Below are 23,880 nucleotides of genomic sequence, written 5' to 3'. Positions count from 1 at the left end.
TTTTAAGCAGACAAAATTACATCGTGGAGCTTACATGTTATCCATGTTAAAAGTTCATATATGCACAAACAAACACCAAGATAAATTAGTTTAACCCAGATAATGATTTATGAAAGATTATTATGTGAAACATTCACAATTTTACGGAACCTGAATACTCAAAAACACACTGCAGATAAAATTCCTCAACAAAATATTTTCCGAAACTTCAAACATTAATGTACAAACCCAACTATTTAGTGAAAAAAAAAAAAAAAAAAACTGGCAATATTTGGCCCAGGCCATACACAGTTAGTATCCGCATGTCACAATGAAGTTGTAACCGTGAGCATGAGAGCTTTGCATGATAACATGTGGTTGGTTAGGAAGAGGTATTCTCATAACTTGACCCAGCAAACAGCAACTCAAATGAATCATGGTGAACCTACTCCAGGGAAGATTTCTGATATTTTATTGAAGACATCCATAATCTGAAGTGTTCATGAGAAAAAAGCAGCAACCATCAGAAAAAAATTGAAGAGCCAGTCTTCAAAATTGACATTTATTAGATTCATTAGGAGTTACTGATAGAGAGGGTAACTATATAGCTTTATTCATTAGAAACATAATGGCATGCTTGCAAATTCAAAACCTCATGTTTCAAATCCCTTTTCTGTATTAATTCTTAAATTGTAAACACAGTTCATGCCAGCAGGAAGAACACTAATAGAATGTTTCTCTCTCTAAACTCTTTCGGTAAAAAAATATATTGTCTTGTCCACATGTTGCAATTGATTAATTGAAGCCAGGAAAAATCAGCAATTCCAATGGGAATCTAACTTACATTGCAACACAATAGGAGTTTAGATAAGCATACCTCTTTATCATTTTGATATTTAGTAATATTCAGGGGATTCTGTGAACACTGCAAGCACAAGAAGATGCAGTCAGGGAGGAATTTTGACATGAAAGACCAATAAAGTGTTTATATTAGAACATACATCCATGATAGCTGCTTGAACTCTAGGATTTTGAAAAGCCATTGCAACTTCGGGATTGGCCATAATCTTTGAAACAACTTCTTCTGGAGAAAGCCCAATTTGATCTGGTGAAAGTAAAAGTATTTTGAGAAAAGACACAGAATGGAGTAAAAAATTCATTCTTAAGCTGTTACGAGTGTTTGAAGGGTAATATACGAGGTGATATTTTCAAAAGACTTCTGAGAATTCAATAAACTAACTAAACCTAGAGACGAGAAGAAACTAGTGATGTTTATACTCATATAAAGATAAATTAGTCAACGGAGTCTAGCAAACTATGTTAATGAGTGAAAAAGAATGTTGAATCATACCAAATACTATTCTTTGATAAATTGGCATGAAAAGTGGTGTTTCTAAATGAGAACCTATCATCTTTTTTTTTTCCTCAATGGAACTTACCAAGGTATTTATCAACTCACTGAAAATTTTTATTTTGATTCTTTTAACAAATAACAGTATATGACCCCTATTAAAGCAGAATTAAAACAAATATTTGATAAAGAAAATATTAGCATGTTGAGAAGTAACCAGACAGATGGAATCAACTTATAAAAACAAGTTACGAATAAATAGTCAATTAGTGTTGATCTTCAAGAATCGAAGATGATAAACTAAGTAGGACAGATGATTTCCATAGGATGGAAGCAAAAGAAGAGATTTTTTATTTAAGAATATTTTCATGTCAATTAGTAATAAGCAAAAATTGAACTACAATGGATTAATCAATTCTTAGTTGATCCTGCTCTCAGAGAAGACGTGACACTAAATAAGATTCAAGGCATAACAATGATAAAATAACAACTTACCAAACTGCTGCTTAACTTGGGGACTATTGAGGTCAAAATTCTTTAAGGTATCCATCATCTGGCTGTCCCATTCAGTACCTCCACCCATGTTGTTTCTGAAATCAAACATACCAGAGAAGATTTCACACCCTATATTAACAAAATATGCACAGATTTATCTAACTGCAGCACATCGGATGAGAGGGAAATAATAAAAAGAAATACAATTTTCAAATACTTGAGATCTCAAGTCAATGCAATGACATTGAGTGTGGTTGTCATAAGACACATGAACCTAGCTCTGAAAAGCTAAAATATAAATTAATCTAAATATACAAGGGTAGAAGGACAAGGAGAAGAACTTTAAACAACAAAGTCCGGATGTAAGAACACACATTTCCACCACCATGGGTTAGAGGGAGGGCTGGAAGCCTAAAGTACAAAAGAAGTAAAACAGATATTTCAATCATGGCCACCATTTTTTCCTAACCCTAAATTATAAATTCTAATATATGAAGGAAGTACAAGGATCAGTTTTAATTATCATCTCATCAAATTCATGAAATAAGATATTAACAACTGGATTGTAATTCTGAAGAACTTTTTCATTCACCTTGTTGTAATTTGAGATATCTTTTAGAATCTTTCTAATTAGAGGAAATAGATACATAATCTTTTATTTTATTTTATTTTTTCAAGATTTCCTAGTTTCCCTATTTTCCTTTTTAGGAGAATTAGATTACTACAAATAAAGGATATCAGAATGTATTTTTAATGATTTGAATAATAAATCAGTATTATTTTCCACATGGTATCAGAGCTTGTCTGATCCGCTTCCGCTGTCTTTGCTGTCTGCCGGCGGCCGACTGCCATGGCCGCCGGCAGGACCCTAAAATTCTCTTTTTTTTTAACCTGTGTTTTTAATGGGCTCCAATTGCCCTAGCCAAGTTCTATTCTTTTTTACAGTATTGCCAAGTAGAGAGTTTGTCTGAGTATTATTAGAGTGGGATTCGAACCCATTCCCTTTGGGACTGAAAGTCTCTTCTTCGAATAATCCAACACTACTGCCTTTGCTGTTTTTTTCCGCTGTGCACCGCCGCTCTTCACCGCCGTCCACCGTCCATCGTCGGCCTCCGTACGTCGCCGGCCACCGTCACAGTTCCGACTGGTGACCAGCAGATCTGGACCGTCTCTTCAACGCGCAGCCCGCGCACCTACCTCTGGCGAGACCCACTCACCGCCGCCGCCGCAGACAGGGACGCCGGAGCCTCCTAAGCCCATTCCTAAGGTCGGTGACGACTCGTTTGGGCTATATTTTAGTATATCTGAGTTTTAGTCTTTGCGCCTTGGTGTGACCCACTCGCCGGACCTTCCTCGCTGTTCTGACCCTCCATAGCTGCCATTGTTGTCATCTTCGTTGTCCTCACAACATCTCCATCATCTCGCCACATCACCGGACTGCGTTCTGCCTCAACTGTGTTCTCGGGTTTTGCCTCTCGGGTTTCGCCTCTCAGTTCCACTTTGCCATATTCTCTCTACAGCAAGGGAACTCATGTTGCAAACTCTCACATGTACCACTCTTGGTCTCGCAAGACCTTCTACCTTCACCATCAATCTTTCAGAATTTTAAAGACCAAAAGCGACCACTCCAGACACAACTGTGTCAGTTCTTTCTTGGATCGTTGGTCACTTTCTTCTTGGGCTCAAGTTTAGCCCGTACTTCTTGTGATATAGTGCTAAGTATCACATTTAGGAGTAGTCCAGCAGAGAACTTTGGACCTCCAACCTGTCTTTGGCCTTTTGATGCCATGGTGTTTTTTGGTTTCTGCCAATGCTTTGTTATAACAACTCACTCGGAGTTGTTCTTTGAGACTGACCACTGAATTGACTCTTTCAAAGTTATGGGATTCTGGTTTGTCCCTCGTACAAATCGGTTCTCACCAATTCTTCCACCTTCACGTTCTACTGTTTAGTTGTGAGGAGGAGAAAATTCCAACCGCTGCAGGGTAGTGTAGTCCCTGCAGGTTTGTTGTTGTTTGCCTCTGCAAGACAGATGTTTCCTGAAGGCTTGTTGATGTTTAGGGCAGTTAAGTCCCTTGAAGTTTTGTTGTTGTTTAGGGTGGTTAAGTCCTTACAGGTTTATGGTTGTTAGCCTTTTAATTCCAACCGCTGCAGGGTAATGTAGTCCCTACAGGTCTGTTGCTGTTTGCCTCTGCAGGACAAATGTTTCCTGAAGGCTTGTTGATGTTTAGGGCAATTAAGTCCCTTGAAGTTTTGTTGTTGATCGCCACTATTGATGGCAATTCAGTCCCTGCAGTTTATTGCTATTCGCCACTGCAGGCCCTTCATCTGTTCTTGCAGTTTGTTGTTGTTTGCTACTGCAAGTCACCATCCCGAAGTTGAAGTTCGCCCTCGTCCATTGCTGTCCAAGTTGAAGTTTGTCCAAGTTGGTTTATTGGGTTTATTGAGTTTGTCTATTCCAAGCTTGGTTCATACTATCTAGTATGATCCAGCTTGAGGGGGAGTGTTGTAATTTGAGATAATATCTTTTAAAATCTTCCTAATTAGAGGAAATAGATACATAACCTTTTATTTTATTTTATTTTTTCAAGATTTCCTAGTTTCTCTATTTCCCTTTTTAGGAGAATTAGATTACTACAAATAAAGGGTATCAGAATGTATTTTTAATGATTTGAATAATAAATCAGTATTATTTTCCACACACCTAAAATCTAACTTTCGTAAAAATATGTCAAACAAGCTTTAATGCAGATGAGCATTTTCCTACCTTGGCTGCTCAAATTGAACCATAATCAATGGGAATATTGTAAAGCAAAAAGGCCCTAAGCATCTGAAGAAACAGTTAGAAGAACTTACAGCATTTCTTCCAGTTGTTGACGGTACTGTGGATGCTGCAGCATCCCTATTAAAAGCAGCGATAGAACAGTAACTATCACTCATTGGCCCATTAATATCAAGTTATGCAGAAAGTAATATCTACATATCAAGTTATGCAGAAAGACATGACTTTTGACCTACAACTATTTTTAAACATAAAGTGATAAAAATGTATGCGCATATACAAGTGTTGCATATAGTCTATATTGAACATGGAAACAAAAGTTATAACAGGCAAACTCAGCATTGTGGTTACATGGGATTTAATTCCAGGAAGAAGCTAAACAACAAAAATTACACACTGCACAAATAATGAATCTTAAAACTATTATCAGCAGGAAACTGTTAAAAGTAGAGAATTACATTTGAAGGTATCAGGATTCCTCATCTCCTCAGGTAAATAGCTGCAACAAAACCCAGAAAAGTAAAAACATTTTGGATAACAAGGGAAAAAAGTTCTTAAAATAATCTACACTGTTAGGGTATAAGGGGGGAAATATTTAGTATATCTAGAGTAATATTCTAGGGAAATATACAGGAATATTTATATTAAATAAAGATATATTTTAGAGAAATATAAAGGGAATGTTTATATTAAATAAAGATATATTCTGGGGAAATATATAGGGAATATTTATATTAAATAAAGATATATTCTAAGGAAATATATAGAGAAGATTTGTATTAAATAAAGATATATTCTAAGAAAACATACAGGAAATATTTATATTAAATAAAAATATATTCTAGGGAAAGATTTAGTACAAGATGGGCGAGAAATAATTAGTATAAATAAAGATAAAGTTTAGGGTTAGAATTATGCTTTTGGATTTGTGAGTTTTGTAAGAGAGATTATACTTTCAGGTAAATGACAGAGATCCTGCTCCCAGTTATTAGAAATAATTGACGGAGTTTATGCTCCCAATTATTGTTTACTTTTGTTTATTCGGATATTACCATCAATAAAAGATATTTATTTGTTCAATTTCATTCTTTCATTATTCTTTTGCTTGTTTTGAGTTAGTGAGAGGTTGATTTTGTTACGTTTTCTATTCAGTTACGTAACATACACAAACATGTAAATCATATATGAAATTTTAATCAAGTAATTGTAAACAAGAACACATTAAGAATCAGTTTATTTTATAAGAGAAAGATCATAAGTTAGCTCCAACAGAAATAAACAAAAGAATGGAACTACTCTAAACTCCAATTCTAAGTATCAAAGGTAGTAGTACTAATGCCATCAAAAGTTCTAAGATAAGAGACTTCTACCAAACTACTCAAAGTTTAAACATATCCATATTCCTACTTAGCACTGACAAAGCCACAAGAAATGCAAAAGTATAAACATTATTTAAGATGAAGGGAATTAACATTACGGATAAACCATCTTCTGTACTCTTGGGTCCTCCATCATTTTCTCCAAAGCCTCCACTGACAAGACTGAATTTTCTATCCAAAATAAATAATGGCACCTTTAGGACTTTGATTAAACCAGAAAGCAGCTTATTGAAGGAAGCATTGAAATAACAATAATTGTAAAAACAATATATTTCAAGACAACAAAAAAAAGTTTAATTGATTTAAGCCAGTTGTACCAATGAGATTAAAAGCAATGCTTTTGGAACTAACATATTTTTTTTTATTTACAACTTCAAATACTTAATCAGAGTCAAAAAGTAAAGGAAAGCCGACAAGAAAAACTTCATGAGTAAAGGGTAAAATTACAAAGCATATGAAGTGCACACGATCCATGATAAACTCAGCAATGATAACAAGAATTAATTGATATTTACTATCATAATGCAACAAACAACTCATTTATTTGGCAGGACTGATCTAAGGCATGTTATGTCAGTGCTTTTCCCATAAATTGAGGCTTGAATAGATGTATCACATTCCATGGGGTTTTCCATCAATAAAGCTGAATTGAAAATATTTACAATTTCAACAGTCTCTACTTACTTGTAGATTGAGAACCAGGAAAACCACCAAAACCTTGGTTAAAGGAAGCTCCATTTTGAGAAACCTTCAATAAATGCGTATTAGATAGTAAGAACAACACAGGTCACTGAACTCTTGCAAAAACGTGTATCTTAAAAACTCACTTCATCAGGAACCCGGGCTTTCTCCTTGACAGAACTTGATTCATCATCTTTAACACTTTCAAAAGGACTCTTCTGCACAGTTTCTTCAGGAGAAACATCTACAAAAGCTGTAATGGAAAATCTAAGGAATTTTAACAATTAAAGTTTCAATTTTTACGCACATAAAAGCTGTCATCAGATATGATCACTGCAATTTATATGGATAATGAAGGTTTTCCATCTTCATTTTCTGTTGGAAATCTTTATATAGAGAACAAGAAATTGTTGCAAATATTTTAAAAATACTTATCTTAATTGATTTTTTTTAAAATTAATTAATAAAGGAAAGGAAGTATTAAACATTAATAATTATTCAAATACTTTTAATATGAAAAAATTTCAAAAATAGTTAAGCTTTTGCTTTCTGTTTTCTCCTCCTCAACTTCCCACTTTCTATTTCCCAGCATTATCCCATTTTCTACATTATTTTAGTTTCTGAATATATAATTGGTGGATCTCACCAACTCACCTAGTTTTTCATATTAAAATGTTTAATACACGTAACTTGCTACTAAAAGCAAATAACAAATAACTGTGAACTGGTACACTTGCATGCATGCAAAGCTCAAACAACTTAGTGACGTAGATTCAGCCCAGCTACTACAAAAAATAAGAAAGCTTAAGGATCATCATTGGCAAGTCAATGAAGCATTCATGGCAGGCTGAACAAGTTGGCAATACCCTTTGGAGGGTTCCAGCAAAAATATTATCTGATATCAAATTCAGACTGGCAAATACCAAATCATCCTTTAATATTGTGTAGAACGTCAGTGGAGTTAAGTCAATTAGAATAGTAATCCAGGCTAAAAGCCAATTAGAAAATACTGTACTAAACCAAATAAATAGGCCAAAAAGAAAAAACAAAGAGCTTTCAAGTCTATTATTTAATTTACCTGGAATCACATATATCTCCTAGTGGACACATCACCTCACCATATATAAATTAGAAAAGTAGTATGTCTCATCGAACAAGAAACAAATAGGATTGCTATGAAGACATTATAAGGTTAAGTTACCAATTTTTTTGGGTTTGTTTGGTACTTCCACTTCATCTTTAATATCAGCAGTTCGTGTAGCCTCTACTTTTGTTGCAGGTACATCTACGGTGATGGTGGATTGAGATCTACTAGATGTTGAAGGTGCTTGAGGTTGAGCAGTTGCAGTGGGCCCTGCTGCTGATGGTGTTGAAAAGGGAAAAGGAGACCCTGGCGAAAAGGCAGCATTGCCAAATTGGTTATTTTGTGAATTCATCTGGCCCATCATGGTCTTGAAAGCTTGTTGCATTGCATATTTCTAAAACAAAATCAGAAGGCATATTTAAATTATGTAATATGTTCGGGACATAAAAAGTTAGGCCAGACAGAGCATATACAACAATTAACAAAGTGATAGGACTGCAAGCTTGGATCAAGAGGCTGATATTAGGCCCAAAAGGACAGTATTACAAGTTTAGGCTTAGATGAATAAACTTGTAAGACTTTCTTTTGGGCTTAATATCACCCTCTTGATCCATGCTCTCAGTCTTTTCACAGAGAAATTTAGATACTAAAAGGTGGCATCACAAACAATACCCATATTCTAATAAAGCTAAATCAAAATCTCAAGTTCAACCAAACTGTAAGAATTCTACGTACTTACTGTGCTTCCAAAAAGAAGAGTGAACAATAGGCAATGTAAATTAAAGCAACAAACATACCTATTAGAAAAAAAGCTGAAACATTATTTAGACATCTGTAAAATTTTACTTGAATAAGGAAGATGGCAGCTAATGTGTTCAATGATAGAAAAACCTATAATTTCTTTTACAAACATTGAAAGTATACTTTGCAGTTGTTGATTGGAGAGGCAAAAATCAAGCTCTAATTTCTGTTTTTCGGTTAGTAGAAGTGTTGACAACAAATTGTGTCTGGACACATGCCTTCAACTTCCAAGTAATTTCAAAAGAAGCCCGTCATAAGGATTAAAAAACTATTCTAGAAAAGAACGCTCATACACCTCAAAACAGTTGCTGAAGTGGTGTTCAGTACATCAGATACTGTTGGGGGCACTAGTAAAAACTAAATAATTGGTTTTTATCTGAGTTTAGATGGTAGAAAAATGGTCTTACGGGAGAAAGTGGAGCTAATTTTGACTGTTAAGATATAGATGATTGACAAGATTAAAAGTTGCTTGAAGGTCGCATGTCATTTAAAAGAAGATGCATGGTGTTTACTTTCTAATTCTCACTATCCATTTAAGATCTAGTGGTGAAGATCTGATCTTCTGACTCTCACATTAAATGACTCCTCTAACTAGTCATGGTCACTATACCTTTTGGCAGAACTCAAAGAATGCCACAGCGTATAACCATGACTTGTGAAATTTCTAACATACAAACCCATATTTACAGTTCAACTCAAAGTATGCACCAAATTATAGCCCTTACACCAATAACAAGCAAACTTTGTTACATCTTACACAGTTATACTCGAACTCAAAGAATGAACCAGCTTATATCAATGGATGGCAATAGAGTGGCACTCACCTTTAATCTTGAAGCTACCTGCAAAAACACAAAATTTATTAAACATGCAGCAAAAATAAATCCGTCATCAGTACATGTAATGTACAATTGTGACTACAGTTCTCAGTTCTCACCATAGAAAACAGTGCAGAAAGCCCAACACCAACACCAATCCAAAAGAGAGGTGACCCTCTATAAATAGAGTAAATAGATAAATTACAGTGTGAATTTACATGCAAAAGATGCCAGCAAACTTCAATCAATAAAATATCAGTAGCTGCCATCATAAAAACATGAGACGACAATTTTAAAGAAAAGTAATATGCAAAAGGTAAAGAGAGTAAATGATTACATAGTTGAGGACGGAGGTGGTGACAATGGCGGGTTAACTCCAATTGATGTCGTTTCTAGATTATTTGAAGAAGAAACACTTGCAAAATGTTTTACTATCGGCTTCTCCTGCACTGTTTCACTGACATGCATTACTTATGCGTCTTAAGTGATGAGTGAAAAATATTGATAGAGATACACAGCAAGCACTCACTAATCACAAGAGAATACAAGTCAATAGACGAGATAAATATACATTACTTAAATGGATTAAAAATACACAGACATTAGATAAATTTTTTAACCATGGATTCAAATTCAAAATGCTATTAGGTAACCTTGAGAGAAACTCCAAAATCCACAATCTGTGTCTGTCTACGAACAGTATATTCTAAGGGTAGAACTACTATTCTTAAAAATAGAGTGGTAAACTATTGTATATAGAATGCTATATTGATTCACAGAAATTAGGGCTCATTTGTTTGTACTTTTTAATAGAGTAAAAAGTGCTTCATAAATTTGAAAGACTAAAATGGCATTATTAAAATTGTATTTTGTCCCTCAATTTTAGTGTTTCGGAAATAAAACCATTTCTTTTCCAAAATTGAGGGACTAAAATTAACTCTCTTTTTTTAATTTGAAGGGCTAAAACCGGATTATCCTAACTTTCATGAACTAAAAACATAATTAACCCTGAAAAGGAAGAGAGGATTTAAACTTTTCTAAAAGAGTAGCTTCCAAAACAAAGTCGTATCACTAAAAGTGTTTTTCTCTATTGCCTGCATATCCAAAACACTCCCTTAAACCCTTGAAAATGACAACAGGGTGTATTCATGACTCAAGTCCAATAACAACAGAACCAACATGTTCAATTCGGTTTCTATCTTTAGTGCCGAAGAAGAAACAAAAAGCAAAACAAACACAGCAATAGCGTAATCAGACCTATCAATTCACCTTCAACTTCAACAATACAAATTTCATTTTATTGGACTCCATCAGAATCCAGTGATTCAGTGAATCTTTTTCCCACCAAGAATAAATTCCAACTAAAGATTCTAATCCCCCATCAAACACAACAACGCTCACATAGAAAGATAATAATAAAACTAGACAAAAAGTTCAAGAATTGAATACCAGATTTCTGGCCATGACGGGAGGAAGAGAGCGCAGAAACACGGTATCGACAACGGTGAGGAGCAATCAAGACCCTCCCAAGAGAGAAGGGCTTTCTTCTTAAAACGCCTCTGTCTGTGGCGTCTCTTGCAAGAACACGTCCCAACATCAAAGGTTTAGAGGTAGACACAAGGGCCAAGTTCAGGTTGTCCATCTTCTTCTCGTTTCCAAGATATGTAACCCAGAATAAGAAAGACGCAGAAGTTCAAAGAATGAACTGAAAATGTTGAAATCAGTAGTGATGGGAGTGGCAGTGGATTTGGAAGCAAAAAGGTGAAATTTATGGGAAATTTTGGAACTTCAAGAGATTTCGGTAAGTGGGGGTTGGAGTTTGGAGAAGGGGCAAGATTACAATGGAGTGTGGAGTGGCTAACGAAGGTTTGAGGTTTTTGGTTGTATAGTTGTAGGGATAAGTGCCAATGAAAACTTCAACTTTGCAAATGCTATTAGAACGATGTCGTCTATAAAATATTTTCTGACATTTTTTCTTTTTTTTTTCATTTTACTTTTGCTATTTGTTTGTTTTGAGTCAGATTAGGCAGCGGGGAATTTATTTATATTTATTTTGATTAATTTTACAATTAAATAGTTTCATATATTTTAAGAAAAAAAAGTCTTGATATAATTTTAATTGGAGTTGGTTTTATTGTTGATTGATAAAACCAGGCAACCTAACCCTTTTAAGTTCAACTTATATTGATTTTTTAAATATAGGTTGACTCTCAATTAAAAACAGGCTAAACTTTATAATTTAATCGGCCGAATTTTCGAGTTACTAGGTTAATTTGTTTTTTTTTCTATAATTGAAAATTTAATATCACAGTGGAATGAATTGAAATATTTTTATATTTTATAGGAAAACGGAATAAAAATGAATTAATGTTAGTTTATTAGATTGATGATAGCCTGTTGAATTGATATCAGGCTATCGGATTATCAAAAACACAGAATTTAAAAACTTGGAAGGAAACAAAATAGTAATTGAAGTCACTTAACAAAACAAACAATCACAAAAATAATAAAAATTCTTTAATTTAACATAAACAATGACAAAATAAAAAAGAACAAAAAAACAATTGAAATTGGTATAAAAATGAGAGAAGAGTGATAAAGATAAAGTCGAATTATGTGTGTAATGACTCTAGATCGAAGTAGAAGCTAAGCTTAGCAAGCTAGATTGGTTTGAACTTTCAAGTTAAAAAATGTTATCTCAAATCCCGAACTACTAAGTTATATGTTGCACTTAGCCTTTTAACCATCTAAATAAATCAACCAAAATATATTTTACTTTTTAAGGTAGAGATGTACATTTTTTCTATCAGGTTCATAAGTTTTCTTTGTCTTTGAGTGGTTTCAAGAACACTTCAATATTAAATTAGTATAGAAAAATGTCAATCTATTTATAATTTTTTGTCATCAGTAAAGAATTTTCAGACAAAGACATAATAAGTAGTCTTTTCATAATCTTAATCACAAATAAAAGATTCAAACTTCTAATATTATTGTCTTAGAGCTTGCTTCAAATCATATAGACTTTTTCTCAACTTACAAACATGATCTTCCTTGCCTTCAACATGAAAGTCATCAAGTTGTTTCATGTAAATCTTTTCCTCCAAATTACCATAAAAGAAAGTTGTTTTCACATTCATCTGCTCAACCTCCAAATAAAAAATAACAGTTAAACACAATTCTAATATATGACATTTTTACCACAGGTGAGATAATCTCATTGAAGTCAACAATTTTTTTGTCTAAATCCTTTCACCAATAATCTAGCCTTATACCTTGGAAATGTAGAATTTGAATCTTGTTTCACCTAGAAAATCTACCTAGTTTCCAAATCCCTTTTGCCTTTAGGCAATTTCACCAAGCCATAAGTGTGATTATCATGCAAAGATTTTATCTCATCTTGCATTGCATCCAACCATTATTGTTTTTCTTTACTATCCAAAGCTTCTTCAAAACATTTAGGTTTTCTACCATCAACCAAAGTTACATACTCATCTGAAGGATATCTGGAAGATGGCTTTCTTAGCCTACTGGACCTTTTTGTAGGGACTTATGGTAATTCGAGTATATCACCAAGATCATCAACATACTCCTATTTAACATCATCAATTGGAACCTTTATTCAATCTCCAACTTGTTGATCATCAACATCACCATGTTACTTATCATCTTGAGCTTTAATGTCAACATTATCTAGATTATGAATTGTAAATCTCATTGGATTAGCATCAATAAATTATGATCATTCTCGAGTGTTGTCTTTTCCACCTTGATGATGTCTTCAATAGTTTGATCTTCCATGAATTTCACATCACAAGTTCTTACCATCTTCTTTTCTACAAGATCATACAATCTGTAACTAAATTCATCCTGACCATAACTTGCCTTGTCTTTGCGTCTAACTTGGATCTTTCATCCTTTGTAACATAAACAAGTGCCCTGCAACCAAAGACATGCTAATGGTCATAACCAACATTTTTACCAAACCAAATTTTGTTTAGCACCTCAATAGTCAAACCAATTGCATAACTAAGATTAATAACATGCATCAATGCAAACAATGACTCTCCCCAAAAGTGCTTAGGTAACTTTGCTTCAAAAAGCATACATCTAACCTTTTCAACAAAAGTCTTGCTCATCCTCTCAGCCAGACCGTTCAACTAAGGAGTTTTAGGAGAAGTATGTTATGCTTAATACCTTATTGTTTGCAATAAGCATCAAAGGGTCCACGGTACTCACCATCATTATCAATACAATATATTTTAGATTCTTACTTGACTGTCTCTCAACCATAGCATGAAATTCCTAAAACTTTTCAAGTACTTAATCTTTTCGTTGAAGTGCATAGACCTATAGCTTTTTGGAAAAATCATCAATAAAAGTAATAAAGTAAAGTGCATAACTAAATGACTTTACCTTTAACGGGCCACAAACATCATAATACACCAATTCAAGCAACTTTGACTTCTTTGAGAGAGGATGCTTCTTAAAAGAAACTTTGGTTTGTTTACCAACCATACAATAAGAACATTTCTTCAACTCTGCATACTTCAATCCCAAAAGAACATCCTTTTTAGCGAAGAAATTAAGTCATTTCTCACTTATATGACCAAGTCTTTGGTGCCACAAAGATGCTTCCATATACATAACATTCACACTGTCTTTAGCAACTAAATCTTTAGTCCAATACAATTTAGAGTGTTTCTCTCCTTTGGTTATCATAACCACTATGATCAAGTAAATGCATAAATATCAGATTAAATTGAACATCTAAAGCATGTTTGACTCTTTTGAGTAATAATTGCACTCACATGTTGGTTTGCAAACAAACATCACCATCACCAATAACCTTTGGAACATCATCATTACCCATCTTTAACACTCTAAAATTACCAAAAGTTTAAGATGTGAAGAACTTCTTCCTCAGTGTAATGTGCAGTGTAACATCACTATCAATAATCCACATGCTTAATTAGATGCAAGATGAACAAACTCATAATCATGAAAAAGAACAAGATCATCACTTATAGTAGTAGTAACACAATAATCATCATAATGATTATTATCTATCTATCTGCCCTTCTTGCCTTTGTTGTCCTTTCTCCACTTAAAACAATATTTATGCATGTTGTCAATTTTATTACAATAATGACATTTTATATTCTTTAATCTTCACTTGGACTTGCTCTTACTCTGCTCTTTACCACCTTTTGGTTCAGTTTTTTTACTTCTCCCTTAATCTATGTGATAAACATCTCATACTAAGAAGAAGAAGTATGCACATTTCTTCTCATTTATTCACTTTTAGCCATTTGCAAATAAATAAAGCCATTTGAGGCGAAGTTTGTAATTAAAACTCGAAATACCTTTTAAGACTGTAGTAGAGTACTCAGTAGTCATAGTTACAAAACTTCATCATCAAAGTTTATACACATTCATGACAATTAATATAGGAACCCTTGAAATTCATTTAAATAGTCTAAAATGGAAGAATTCTTCATATACCTCAAATTTATCAAGCAATTCAACAAATTTAGTTTATTATTTCTCGAATTAGAAGCATACAAAGATTCAATTTTCTTTCACAAAGTTCTAGCATATGTCTCATTAGCAATGTGATTGTAAACATTATCTTCTACGTATTGTCAAATAAAACCACACACTTGTTGGTGTGCAAGTCCCATTCTTCATCAAACAAAAAATCCGGCTTCTTGTAGCAAAGATAGGAATATGTAATTTCTTCACAAACAATAAGATTTTCATCTTGTCGTTCCACAAATGATAATTGATATTATTCAAAGCAATCATCTTTGTATTCCTTCATCATTCAAGCAAGTAATTATAACTTTAAACTAAGAGCTTTGGTCCTATTATGATGGGAAAAACAACATAATACAACCAATATACCAGATAATGCAATGGATATAATTCCTCTAACTTTCGAGAATCTATGAGAAGCAATAACCAATGGATAACAACAATATATCACCAAAATCACATATTAAAGACATCAACATTTTTAGCGTAAAAAATTCTTCAATTCAAGAGTAACAACCACGAGTTGTCCAGACCAAATAAATATCTCCACTATGATCAACAAATGGTACAAAAAAGTCTTAATTAATTGCACAAGCTAGTACTAACACCTAACCGAAGATCAAAGCTACAAACTTACAAAATTGAAGAACAAAGAGAGAAGAATTCTAAAAATACAGCTATTGTGCGAGTTCAATATCTCTAACCTTAGACATCCAATCAATGATCTAATTGATCATGATGAAGAACCATGTGTTACGAATCTTTCGTCAAAGTTTTAACTCGATCCAATGGTGAACAAATTCAAGATTGTCATTGTACTGAAACTGCATAGTGAAAATTTCTACAAAATTTTCTCTCTCTCTTTACCTCCCAAGGTTTGTGACTCTCTATTTTGAGACATTAAAAATACTCATACACTAATTTGGTAGTCCCTCGCTGGTAAAAAAATGTGTTAACCATAATTTCTTTTACATAGTTGTGAATATAAACCTAACATTTTAAAACCAACTTAGACATTTATATAAAAATGACTTAATTTTACACATTTTAAAAATATAAATTATTTTAAAAAAATTGAAAAGGTTAATAAATTTATTTTATTTTATGAAACACAATTAATAAACAACTATTAACATTATTTTCTAATAACAACTTTAAAAAAAAATTTAAAACAAAAATAAATAAAGAGTACAAAGACCCAACATATATAAATACTTATCCATTTCTATAACCAAATCAAAGAAATCTTATATTATTCATCATCTTATCAATACCAAGATTTTCGTCAAAAGGAACCAAGTCTTATAATGTGTTTTTCTTTTTTATTTCTCTTTTCTTTTCATATGATATCTGCCTTTTTATTTCAAAACCGGTAAAAAATACAATTTAAAATTGAATTTATGAAATAGTGTGAGTTGAATTTTCAGTGAACCATTCAATGAAAACATTGGTTTTTAAGTCTTAGTTTCTATAAATGTTCATAGTACTGACGTGACAAATTTCTCATATTCTAGTTTATTTATTTGTATTAGTAATTCATATTTATTTATCTTGATGTCGTAGCTTTTAAATAACGCACCGTGTATTGGATTACGATCCTATCCAATGGAAGTCAGCGAAGAAGGCATAAGGCGGGTGCAACCCCTTGCCCAATCGGGTCTCTCTCGGGTTCCACCCCAATACATTCAACCCCTTCATACCCGACCCGTTTTTCACACCCCAACCGAACCACGGAATATTCCTCTCATCGACCTATCGTTCTTCGACCCGACCCGCCGCGCCTCCACCGTTGAATCCATCGCAAGCGCCTGCCGCGACTGGGGCGTCTTCCACGTCACCAACCACGGCGTCCCTCTGTCACTCCTCGCCGCCATTCGCCGCACTGGCCGCGCATTCTTCACCGACTGCTCCATGTCGGAGAAGCTCCGCTATGCCTGCTCCACGGCTGCGTCGGAGGGCTACGGCAGCAAGATGCTGGCAACCTCCGATCAGCAGCAAGACGACGCGCAGGTACTCGATTGGAGGGACTACTTCGACCACCACACTCTCCCACTCTCTCGACGGAACCCTGATCGGTGGCCGGAGTTTCCCCCCGATTACCGGGACACAGTGGCGAGGTACAGCGACGAGATGAAGATTCTGGCGCAAAAGTTGCTGGCTTTGATATCTGAGAGTCTAGGGTTGCGTGCTTCGTGCATTGAAGATGCTGTTGGAGAATTTTACCAGAACATCACGATTAGCTTCTATCCTCCGTGTCCCGAACCAGACCTCACGCTTGGGTTGCAATCGCATTCTGACATAGGTGCAATCACGCTTTTGATTCAGGATGACGTGGAGGGTCTTCAAGTGCTGAAGAGTGGTGATGGTGGCGGTGACAAGTGGGTTACTGTTGAACCCTTGTCAGATGCTGTTCTTGTTCTCTTGGCTGACCAAACTGAGGTAAATAAACTGTTGACCCTTTTGGTTTGTATAAATTTACAGTACAGTAGGAAATATGGAAATTCTTTTGAACTTGAACATTTGATTTTTGTACTGGACAGATGTTGTTATTAGGTCTTTTTGGGGCTGGTTTTCAATCATAATTGAAGTTTTATCTCGGTAATCTATACTGATATTTAGTTGTTACCTCTGATGACAGAAGGCTATTGAATAATAGGACTAGGGGTGTGTTTGGGATAACATTGGGTTGAAAGTAACCCACGTTTTACCTAATCCACCAATACAGCTCCTTCTCTATTTTCATCTTCCAAATGTGTGAAGGGATTCTTAGTGTTTGACAAACGACAACCAAAGACACACTAAGAGCATACGAAGAGAAAAAAAGTTCTTGCAAAAAACTTTCTGACAGACTTATTCTTATTGAGTGAAATTTGGTTGAATTTCAGTGATCACATTTTCCCATTTGGGTTTACTCCCAAACTAGTGGGAGCTGGGTGAGTTTCAACTCATAGAAGAAAGAGGAATAGAAAAAAAGTTAAAAAAAGAATGTACTGATAGTATGCTTGTAATAGGAAATAAGTGGGTTGGAGAATTTTGGCTGTACTGCCATTTATTTAATGTGCTATGAGAGTTAAGAAAAGTAGTTGCGGAAGCGTTTAGGGGAAAGCATCTTTTTTTTCTTCTTAATTTAGATTACTGAGCACGGCCAAAGGAGTTTATGGGAGAAATGTATGGCACGAGTATAACATATGTGCATTGCAAAGGAATAATCACTAGCATGCTCTATTTGTGACCAGTTTTATTAAATTGCTAACAATTGCTGACATTCAAGTAAGTAGGTGTGAATTATTGGTTTTTATGGTGTATTGAACTTTGTTTGGGACATTAAATTCAATGGACAGGTTATGATTTACCAGATAATATATATAATATTGCAAACCGTTTCACTTCAATTGGGGAAGTGGGTGTAAGGAGGAAAAATGTGTGGAGAAGAGAGATTGTTTTTCCATGTAAAAATTATTATTTAGAACTGGTAAACATGACAGGTTCGTTTTTTATTTAACGAGTTCCAATTTTTAGCTAAATTAGCGCCATTACTATCCCTCAGCTGTGGAGAACAATGTTTCTTTCTGGATCATAAGCATTTGCTTGTACCATTTTGACTTGTAAATTCAGTATTATACAACATGGCAGCTTAATAGTGAATTCTGATGATCTGTGATTTCTTTATGTTTCCTGATAGACCATTGATTCTTTTAGTTAAATAAAAGTTGGCTAAATTTGGATGAAGAGAAAGTTGGGGTGAGTTCAACCACAATTGGTCTTTTTGCAAGTTTTCAACTAACAGAAAATTCTTTTGGCCCCAGATTATAACTAATGGGAAGTACAAGAGCTGTGAGCATAGAGCAATTACTAATCCTGATAGAGCAAGGCTTTCTGTGGCAACATTTCATGACCCTGCTAAGACAGTGAAGATCTTCCCTGTCTCTGAACTGATAGATGAGTCATCACCTGCTAAATACCGTGATGTTGTGTATGGAGACTATGTTTTATCATGGTATAAAGGCCCTGAAGGAAAACGAAATATTGATGCACTTGTACTGGATTCTTAGGTTTGTGCTTTTATTTTTCTCTCCTTGTCTCATGGCTTGGCTTGTATCTTGTGGGGTAGAACAAGTAAAGTTATTTTATAATGTAAAATTCCTCATTCTTGGATAGTAAATAAAACCTTGAATCTTCTTTACTATGGCAACCTGTTTGTAAAGACAGAACAACAGAGGATTGTAAAGACAGAACAACAGAGGATGATAATCACTATTTTGTTGTAATTAAGAACAATATGATAGCTACAATCTTTCTTTGATCTCCGATCAGTTTTATGAGCCGTTTGCAACTATACAAAATTGACCCTTTAGGCTTTTCATATTGATAAAGATAAGAAGTAATGAACCCAATGACACATTTACTGAAAATGACATACAATGAAAAAGGGTTTGGAAGCAACTATGAAAGAAAGGGATAATCTTTTCGAACTTAGAGCTAAACCAATAACCAAGACCTTTTAGCATCCAAAAAAAGACCAATCATCTGAAAAAGAAAACTACCCTTAAACAAAATATTATTTCTCACAATTCAAAATCATCAAACTACAATATGCCATAATGGACTTCATTTAGTTTTTGTTTGATTAAGTAGTCCGTTCAGTCTTTAAAAGTGTGATTCACATTTAATTATGCAAGTATTAAAATTTAATTAGTTTAATATTATAGTGCCTTTGTTTTGAAGCTAATGAAATAGTGTCTATCAAAATGAATGTCTAAGATAATACACTAAACAATATCTATGTCTAGATAATATCCTAAATGCAAAGAATACATAATACTCTAAACAATTTGATAAACAGGCTAATATAAATGTTATAGTATAAGGACAAACCTTTTAAATTCAAATGTAAATGCTACAGTGCAAGGACTATGCTATAATAAATGTCTAACGATTTAAATTCAAATGTACTAATGATACTTTTTGTCCGTTGTGTTGTTTGTCTCTATATGTGAAGATCCATAAAGGATAAATGCTTTATTTAAAAATTCTGCATTGATTCAGAAGAACGATAAGAGATACAAGGACATTCTAGAAATGTTTCATCAATGTTTTTTTTCTACCAAAATTGTACAAGGAACATAGCTTCCTTGCGAAAGCAAGATAACATTGACCTTGTACAAAAAGTTACACACCTACGTCAAAGTCAATGTTTCTAAGTAGCGAATCTTGAAATTGCCTACATAAAGAAGACCACATTAATAGAATAAGATAACAAAAAAAGCTACATATATTATCAGGTTGCCAAAATTCTCTTGTTGCATTGTCTAGCTATTTGAGAAAGAAAATTCTTTGTAACAAGTTTTTCAGATATACTTTTTATTGGTCTAAATCATCTTTAAGAGAGATTAGTACTTGTTTTTAAAAACATTTTATTGATTTTGGATAGTTAGAAATGATTTAAAACATTTGGTTGTTTAATTCAAGGAGAGTTAAAAGTTTTAGTCAGTTGAACTATTATATACACTTAGTGTAAAATCAAAAGTGGTGAAACTCGTTGTACCTTTATAATTAGTGAAATTATTTAAGAGTGTTTATAAAAAAACTAGACGAACTTCAATTGAAACGAACCAATATAAAAACAAATTTTCATTATGGCTTTCTTTTGTTGTGTTTCTAAACATATTTTAAAATCTTTAAATTTTTAACACTGACAGTAAACCGTTTAACATTAATTGTAAAAAAAAATTCAAAATCTATTCAAATTTTCCCTTTTAAAGTTTGTCTGTTATTTCAAGTACATGCATGTAGGAAAAAGACATTCTCAAAAGTTATTCAAAATAATATAACAGTCATACATAGAAGCACACACATATAATTGTACCACATATATAACCAGCAACCATCCAAATCAGGTTAATGGTCAATTGACATTTAACAACAACATTAAAACCTTGAATTATTTAAGAGAATTTGCAAAGCTTTCGAGCTTGAGTTTGCATTTTATTATAATTAAGCTAGTGTCATTGATTGTAGTTTATGGCTACATATTAACATGAAGAGAAATTATTCTTCGGTAGGCCAACCATGAATATTCATGCGTATAGTTACTTGAGTTTCTGTCTCTAATTGTAACAACAAAACAACAAAGGAAAAGAGAATCAATTCTCAATTATTAATTACTGCTGATCACATTAAAATATATACTTTACATAAATTTTACCTCCCCATAGACAATTCACTTATGCTTCAATTGAATCCACGAGAGTCTACATTCATGGAAAAAGTTCACCATAAGGATTTTTTTCCTTAATAAAAGATAAGAAAACAATGATGAACCTTATAACATACCTCTCCGGCGGCGTATAATCAATCAACCTAGAAATTCTGGTTTCAGCCCTACATTAAAGGTTGAGCTTAAGGATTTTTTTCATTAATAAAGATAAGAAGAAATTATGAACCTTATGACACACCTCCCGTTAAACAAATTACTCCTTTTTGGATTGAAATCCATGAGATGTCTGCATCAATATAAAAAGTTAACAATAAGAGTTTTTTTCAGTGGTAAATATAAGAAGAAATGATGAACCCTATTACACACCTCTTCAAAAGTGAATTATGTATGCATTGATCGATATCCGTGAAGATCCTGAATTCATAAAGAAAACTTAACCTTAACTCCTTTTTCATTGATAAAGATAAGAAGAAATGATGAACCTATGACACACCTTCCAGTAGGCAAATTACGCTCGCTTCGATTCATATCAATGAGGGGCCTACATTCATATAAAAGACATAAAAAGATAAGAAGAAATAATGAACATGTGAAGATGTGAACATATATACCTTGGTGGCTCATCATCTGAATCCTCAACTTCTTCTGATGATTCCTCAGAATTTATATCCTGGGCTTCAAATTCCTCAGAACCTATATCTTCATCTTCTGCTTCATCAGCTTCTGATTCCTCAGAATTTGAACTCTCAACTTGAGATTCATCAGAACTTATATCTTCATCTTCTGCTTNTTCCTCAGAATTTGAACTCTCAACTTGAGATTCATCAGAACTTATATCTTCATCTTCTGCTTCATCAGCTTCTGATTCCTCAGAATTTGAACTCTTAACTTGAGATTCATCAGAAGTTATATCTTCTTCTTCTGCTTCATCAGCTTCTGATTCTTGAGAATTTGAACTCTCAACTTGAGATTCCTCAGAATTTGTATTACCGTCTTCTGAGTTCTCAGAATTTGTATCATCAGCTTCAAATTCCTCAGAATTTGTATCTTCAGCATCACTGCCCTCTACATCTTCAACATCACTATCCTCTGCATTTGAAATCTCAGCATCAAAATTCTTTGCATTTGCCTTAGAAAAGCCATCTGTTCAAATATCATAACCAAAAAACTATTGAGCTGATTTTTTAACAATTATAAATCAAAGAATTAATAATTTAAGGAATTGAACTTTAATTAGTGATCTTAATCATGTTGAAAGAGGAAAAATATAGTAAAAAATCAGATTTCTCCTGTAAAGTTCTTATTTACATAATCTATTCCTAAAATACAAAGAATCTTTCTTCAATACCCTCTTTTAAGAATTTGTTATTTCTTTCACTGCAAAACCCTAACGTGTATATATATATATATATATATATATATATATATATACACGTGCATGTTGTATACCTATTTCATATGTTTATGCATATTTCTAAATTTTGGATTTATATCTTTTTTGTAACATTAATTAAACCGTGATATTTTATTGTAAAAGTAGTACCTTGTTGTTGTCTTTTGAGAAGGTCGGAAATGAGATACCCTACAAATAAGAAAAAAAAAATGGCATTTTATATATGAGATATCAAATATACTAACATCATGATTATGCATTTCATTTTCATTGTAAGTGTACAATCAACGTAAAAAAATTTATACTCATTAAATGTTACATCTATAGAGATATAAAATTTATTTGATGGTGGATGATAAACACGATAATTTTTTTGAGTTGATCCATATTCAACAAAAACACATTTGATAACTCTTTTTTCAAGCTTTGTACGTTGATGTGGATTTAAGTGAACATATATAACACATCAAAAAACATGAGGAGGTAAATAAACTATGGAAGGATTGATACAATGATCAAACAACACATCTAGGGGCCTTCGAAAGTTAAGCACACTAGAAGGGTTTCCATTAATTAAATAAACTACAGAGCTCACACTCTCACCCCACAAATGAGATGGGACATTACCATCTATCAAAAGTGATATTGTCACCTCTAATATATGTCTATCTTTCCTCTTAGCCACTCCATTTTGTTGTGGTGAATAATGACATGTAGTTTGATGCAAGATGCCTTCAGAGTTCATGAACTCTATAAATTCAATCTTAAAGTATTCTTCTTCATTGTTTAATCGAATAACCTTAATAAATGTGTTAAATTGTGTGACGATCATATGATGGAAGGATCAAACCATATCACACATATCACTTTTATGTTTAAGCAAAAACATCCAGATTACCCTAATACAATCATCAACAAAAATAATAAACCATTTTTTTCATTATGTGTAGATTGTGGGCAGGGCCCCAAACATCTATGTAAATTAATGAAAAAATAAAATCAATTTTTTTTATTACTTAAAGGAAAACACAACAAGATAACTTTTGTCATAACACAAGTTTCACAAAGAAAATAAAAAATATTGCATTTATGAAAAAGTGATGAAAATAATTTTTTTAAATAACCAAAAGATGGATGTCTCAACCATCTATGCCATAACCAAATTTCTTTTTATTTTTATCTTGTATGTGATCATTTGCAAGACAAGCCAACATTCTTTATGGGTTTGTTGTTAGACGTTTTCAAGATAATACAATGTTTCACTCTCTCTTCCACTGACAATCTTTTCCTCGGAATGAATGTTCTAAAAAAGACAATGGGTTGGGTAAAACAATGCAACATAAGAATGTGATTTGGTTAACTTGT

General features: G+C 33.3%; 2 protein-coding genes across 3 annotated transcripts; one reads left to right on the top strand and one right to left on the bottom strand.

Annotated features, from left to right (window-relative positions):
* Positions 1–123: 123 nt before the first annotated feature.
* Positions 124–11,299, bottom strand: LOC106775949 (protein TIC 40, chloroplastic). Its single transcript, XM_014663206.2, has 14 exons — positions 10,820–11,299; positions 9,708–9,819; positions 9,490–9,547; positions 9,377–9,394; positions 7,869–8,145; positions 6,814–6,920; positions 6,671–6,734; positions 6,085–6,157; positions 5,066–5,106; positions 4,682–4,727; positions 1,826–1,920; positions 981–1,084; positions 857–904; positions 124–470 (listed from the first exon to the last, which is right to left on the bottom strand). Exons 1-14 carry the CDS (start codon positions 11,010–11,012, stop codon positions 414–416), a joined length of 1,293 nt encoding a protein of 430 aa, XP_014518692.1. The 5' UTR covers positions 11,013–11,299; the 3' UTR covers positions 124–413.
* A 5,168-nt stretch (positions 11,300–16,467) lies between these two features.
* LOC106774502 (probable 2-oxoglutarate-dependent dioxygenase ANS) lies at positions 16,468–19,210 on the top strand. Of its 2 annotated transcripts, none has more exons than XM_022786823.1 (2): positions 16,468–17,344; positions 17,446–17,502. In XM_022786823.1, the coding sequence occupies exons 1-2, from the start codon at positions 16,511–16,513 to the stop codon at positions 17,485–17,487; spliced, it is 876 nt and encodes a 291-aa protein (XP_022642544.1). In that variant the 5' UTR covers positions 16,468–16,510; the 3' UTR covers positions 17,488–17,502. The 2 variants fall into 2 exon arrangements, with proteins under 2 accessions (XP_022642544.1, XP_014517005.1); XM_014661519.2 differs by lacking the exon at positions 17,446–17,502 and adding an exon at positions 18,712–19,210 and having other exon boundaries at positions 16,473–17,344.
* The last annotated feature ends 4,670 nt before the right edge of the window (positions 19,211–23,880 follow it).

Source organism: Vigna radiata, chromosome 10, assembly GCF_000741045.1.
Source record: "Vigna radiata var. radiata cultivar VC1973A chromosome 10, Vradiata_ver6, whole genome shotgun sequence".
NCBI classification, from domain to species: Eukaryota; Viridiplantae; Streptophyta; class Magnoliopsida; order Fabales; family Fabaceae; genus Vigna; species Vigna radiata.
The sequence above is the reverse complement of the archived record's forward strand: the minus strand, read 5'-3'. Positions and strand labels throughout refer to the sequence as shown.